This window comes from Bison bison, unplaced genomic scaffold (assembly GCF_000754665.1).
Source record: "Bison bison bison isolate TAMUID 2011002044 unplaced genomic scaffold, Bison_UMD1.0 scf7180017864309, whole genome shotgun sequence".
In the NCBI taxonomy this organism is placed as follows: Eukaryota; Metazoa; Chordata; class Mammalia; order Artiodactyla; family Bovidae; genus Bison; species Bison bison.
In genome coordinates this window covers 7,380,211-7,385,861 of record NW_011494881.1, presented here as the reverse complement: position 1 = coordinate 7,385,861, position 5,651 = coordinate 7,380,211, and the positions used below count along the sequence as shown (strand labels likewise).

Genomic DNA, 5,651 nt, shown 5'->3' with positions numbered 1-5,651 from the left:
CAATAAGGAGTTTATGATCTGAGCCACAGTCAGCTCCTGGTCTTGTTTTTGCTGACTGTATAGAGCTTCTCCATCTTTGGCTGCAGAGAATATAATCAATCTGATTTCGGTGTTGACCATCTGGTGATGTCCATGTGTAGAGTCTTCTCTTGTGTTGTTAGAAGAGGGTGTTTGCTATGACCAAATCTTGGTAGCCTTACTAAAAAAAATCATTCCTAGAGCTTTTCATGCTGCCAGAAATGCTCTTTCACCTTTGAAAAACAGAGATATGTTAAAGAACATGATTTTCAAATATTTAATAAAAAACATTTAATAAAAAATTTTTTTCAGCACTGTATTTCAATTACAGAAATAATCATAAAATACGGCCTGGCAATAAAAGCACCCTAATCTCACTCACTCATGTGCAACTATTAATAACATTTCAGTATAAAACTTTCTGATTCCTCTTCTATATATATTTGTATTCACACTTGCCCTCAGAAAGAAAGGGCTCTAACTTTGAGATAAGATTCTCTTCTTGGCTTTGTCTCTAACTTATGGGACCTAGAAAGAGTTATTTGAATCCTCTGTATGGAAATAATTAAACCTGACCTTCTTACCTTGAACAGTGATGTGAGATTCAAATGAGATAATGTAAAACCTGGGGAGGCCTCTGGTGTTTTAAAATTTCTGTGTAATTTTACTCTTTTATAGCAGTGCAGCCTTGAAGTTAAAGTGTTTGTCGCGGAGCCCTTATTGACCCCAGCCCAGATCTCAGGAGGCAATCTTCTGAAGGTCACATTGGAGGCTGCCTACTCTGTGCCTGAATCCTTCCTTCCAATAGGGCCACTGCAGAACTACATGGTTGGAATGCAAGTTCCGTCAGCTGGAGAGGTAAAGACTTACAGCGCGATATTTATACAGATTTAAACACTCGTATGGCCATCTCTTCCTCACCTTCTAAGATTTTATTCAAAGCAAGCTCTGTTAACAGCTGAGTTTTTTAGGCTCAAAAAAATGAAGTTTACTTCTGTTTTATACATTTATGTTAATTGTATAGTTTACATGTTACATATAGTCTATGTATAATTTATATCAATAAATACATATTTATTGTGGAAAATATGTAAATCACTTAAAAACTGACAATTTTTGGAAGTCGTATTTGTACAAAGATTACTTTTTTGCATATATATTGTAAATTTTGTATGGTGTTTTACATTATAGTCTTTTACATGCAAGTTATTTCCTTAGTCCAGATTTCTATAGAATGATGTGTATGGGTTTTTTGAGGCTCTTAAAAGAGATTTCAAATTGCTTGCTAAAAAGGCATAATTAGTTTCATCTGCTTTATTGCCATTTTACACTTTTTGTCTGGAAATCTCCAATTCCTCATCACCATCAGCACTCCCACCTGCAGTGCGATGTCTCCAATATTTACCAACTCTTGTTATTTTCTTTTTTCATAATAGCCATTCTAATAGGTATGAAGTAGCAAACCTTATGTGTTTGATTTATATTTCCCTAGTGAAATAAAAATTAAAAGATGCTGAGCATCTTTTCATGTGCTTACTGGCCCTTTTATATCTTCTTTGGGGAAATATCTATTCAAGTCCTTTGCTCATTTCTGACCTGGGTTGTTTGTCTTTTTGTTGTTGGCATTTTGGGAGTCCTCTATATTTTTTAGCTGTTAATCCCTTACCAGATACTTGATTTGTAAGTATTTTCTCCCATTCTGTTGGTTGCCTTTTCTTACGCTGGTTAGTATCTTTTGATACCCCAGAGTTTTCAGTTTTGATGAAGTTCTATTTATCCATTTTTTAATTTTGTTATAACCAAGAAATCATTGCCAAATACCATGTCCAGAGGCTTTCCCCCTGTGTTTGCATCTAACAGTTTTATAGTTTTAGCTCTTATGTTTTGGCCTTTGATCCATTTTTGAGTTAATATTTGTATATGGTGTTAGGTAAGAATGAATCTCATTCTTTTGCATGGGAATAACTAGTCTTCTTAGAACCATTTGTTGGAAAGACTGTCCTGTCCGTATTGAATGGTTTTGACATCCTTAATTTTGGCAATTTTTGCTAGCATTATTGGTTTTTTTTTTGAGGAGCAGATTTTCAAAGATTGTTACTCTGCTATTCTGTAGAGGCCCCTCCTTCACAGAAGTCTTAAAACCCAAAGAATTAGAATATTTGACTTATAGGTTATGCCAATTTTAACTTTTATAATAGACTACAAAATTGTTTTCCATAGTTATACCAAAATACATTTCCATGAACTATGTGTAAGAATATCATTAACTTTACAGTGCTGTCAACACTTAATATTTTCAGACTTTGACTCTGCCAATCTGTGGTTTAAAACAATATCTCATGGTTTTAATATGCATTTCACTTATTCATATTTAGCATGTTTTTATTTAAATGTTGGATTTTCTAATTTGCTTTTCTCTAAATTGTGTATTTATAGACTTTGCCAATTTTCTGTTGCAAATTTATTTTAGATGAATTGCAAATACAAAAATGTTTATATTTTTAGCCTTTGTCACATTTGTTTTGTAAAAGAATTTTTAAAAAGGTACATCATGACTCTCATATAAATATAAAATGAAATAAAGGGATTAAACCAATTCAAACAAGAATCTGAGCAAATGACCCAGATTTGTTCAGAGGTGAGGTTGCTTACCTTTTCCTGGTAAGCAACCAGGAAAGTTGTAATATGTTTGCTGATAATTCAAAACTTATCATCAGCCATAGGGCAATAATCAGTTATATTTTTACTGGACGAAATACATGTGCATATCTATGGACAAGAATAATTTGCATTATTATCAATTTTCTATAAATTACAGAATTATAAAATAGCACAAAGACAAATGAAGGACATAAGCCCCTCTTTAGACTCAGATAATCACAGAAGGGTCTATTAAACAATACCTGATATTCCATTGAAAAGACACTTCAGTAATCTTTTTTTGTCCACTTCATAGTCTTTTACAAAATTTCCTGTTACATGGTATTTATTTCTCTAGAAGGACTATCCCATCTTCTTCAAGAACGGAACTCTGAAGCTTGGAGGGGAAAGAGAACCTGTTCCTAGGCCCAAAAAATGGCCTATTCCCAACATTCTGGCTCCCGGAGCCAACAACATTCCTGACAGTTTCATCGTTGGTGGCCCTTACGAGGAAGAAGAAGGGGAACTCAACCACCCCGAGGTGAGAGAATGAGATGGTTTGTGGTGGCAATCTCAGTGCACTGGCATATGATAAAACACATTTACAGTTTGTAAATCACTGTAACTCATACACACCCATTACCTCTTAAACAGTTATGTCAAAACAATTATCTGTAAAAATTCTGATTAAAATGTTTCCTGACTTAAGTCCAACAAGCAAAATAATTGATTTACTTCATATTTTACTCTTTATCTCATTTGCAATTTATTTATTTATGAGTAGGTTATGATACAGTCACAAGTTGAAAAAGCATTAAGAGATATGCAGTTGAATTCTCCCTGCTCGTCCTTGTCTCTTCTTCCTAATTCCTTCCTTGATCATCACCCTGAAAGTTAACCTTCACTATAGTTTCTTGTGTTCCTTTTCGGATACTTTTTTATGAACATAAATAAAGCAAAAGTACATAGTCAGAGGAAGACTCAGAAGCAAAAACGTTTAGAAAAGTAAAGTTTCCTAAAGATTCCTCACAAAAGGCGCAAGGGAGTCAGATTCCAGAAAGACTGGCTTATAGACATCGACAAAGTAAAAGGCAGGGATCAAATTGTTTTTCTTTAGGGAGTCCGGATTTACAGAAAGTATTCAAAGTCTTGCTGTTTTCAGAACTAGAACCTGTCAGGAAGATTATGCTATTTTTGCTTTATTTCAAGTGTGAAGTGTTTATTTATTTTTAACTGAGTATTAAACTACTACTACTGCTAAGTTGCTTCAATCGTGTTCAACTCTGTGCAACCCCATACACGGCAGCCCATCAGGCTCCCCGTCCCTGGGATTCTCCAGGCAAGAGCACTGGAGTGGCTTGCCATTTCCTTCTCCAGTGCATGAAAGTGGAAAGTGGAAAGTGAAAGTGAAGTCGCTCAGTCGTGTCCGACTCCTAGCGACCCCATGGACTGCAGGGCACCAGGCTCCTCCGTCCATGGGATTTTCCAGGCAAGAGTACTGGAGTGGGATGCCATTGCCTCCTCCGAACTGAGTATTATATAAAGTGCTTAATCATATTGGAAGCACGGAAAATGTGTTTTTTCTTCATGTATTCATACACACAAATATCTACATGTATTCTTTTCCTATCATTTTTTTCCACAAATGGTGACATACTCACATACTTGTGCAGCTTGCTTTTTTTGCTTTATAGTATATCGTGGAGATTTTTCCCACATAAATATACGAAGAGCATTCTCATTCTTTTTCTTTATTTGTACTTGCTATATGATATGAAATAGTATGAACATACTTTAATTTGCTTAATTAGTCTCCTGTTGGTGGACATTTAAGTTGTTGAAATTATTCTTTATATTCCTTCCTTTGTTCCCTCCTTCCCTCTCTCCTTCTGTTCCTTCCTTCCTTCCTTCATATTTTTCTACAACATATGTTTGTCAAGGGCATAGGAAATTCTGTAAACACATTTGCAAATGTGTCTTGAACAAACTGATAATCATTAGTGGAAACATTTGATGAAGTAATTATATAGTGCGTGGTTGAATTATTTTGGCGTCTGATTCTAAATATTTTAAATAGCGCCACTTGGGAAGCCCAGAGATAAGGCTAGCAGTATTTTAAAAATATTGTGTAGTGTCTTTTCTCATCATTGTGATTACTAAAAATTCATGCTTTACTTTTATTAATATTTTCACTTAGATATTTTATTTTAGATATTTAGATTTTATGTCCCATTTTAGTTTGGATAACTAGTTCTCAACCTTGGTTGCTCATCACAGTCACCTAGAAAACTTTTAAAACAATGGTGGCCAAACTCTAACCAGGTCAATTGTGTAAGAATTTACTTTTAAAGTAATACCATTGTGTATATGTACCACAGCTTTCTTATCCATTTATCTGCTGATGGACATCTAGGTTGCTTCCATGTCTTGGCTATTATAAACAGTGCTGCGATATGTCCATCAGCAGATGAATGGATAAGAAAGCTGTGGTACATATACACAATGGAGTATTACTCAGCCATTAAAAAGAATACATTTGAATTAGTTCTAATGAGGTGGATGAAACTGGAGCCTATTATACAGAGTGAAGTAAGCCAGAAAGAAAAACACCAATAGAGTATAGTAACGCATATATATGGAATTTAGAAAGATGGTAACAATAACCCTGTATACAAGAGAGCAAAAGAGACACTGATGTATAGAACAGTCTTTTGGACTCTGTGGGAGAGGGAGAGGGTGGGATGATTTGGGAGAATGGCATTGAAATATGTATAATATCATATATGAAACGAGTCTCCAGTCCAGGTTCAATGCACGATACTGGATGCTTGGGGCTGGTGCACTGGGACGACCCAGAGGGACGGTATGGGGAGGGAGGAGGGAGGAGGGTTCAGGATGGGGAACACATGTATACCCGTGGCAGATTCATTTTGATATATGGCAAAACCAATACAATATTGTAAAGTTAAATAAAATAAATTTAAAATAAATAA

At 35.1% G+C, this 5,651-nt stretch overlaps 1 protein-coding gene across 2 annotated transcripts in view; it reads left to right on the top strand.

Annotated features, from left to right (window-relative positions):
* The window catches only part of CFAP70 (cilia and flagella associated protein 70), an 84,181-nt gene that overhangs the window by 13,315 nt on the left and 65,215 nt on the right, over positions 1 to 5,651 (top strand). For both annotated transcript variants that reach the window (XM_010852279.1, XM_010852280.1), the window contains 2 exons: positions 697 to 876; positions 3,017 to 3,199. In XM_010852279.1, the coding sequence (XP_010850581.1) occupies positions 697 to 876; positions 3,017 to 3,199 (363 nt within the window). The remainder of the gene's footprint in view (positions 1 to 696; positions 877 to 3,016; positions 3,200 to 5,651) is intronic.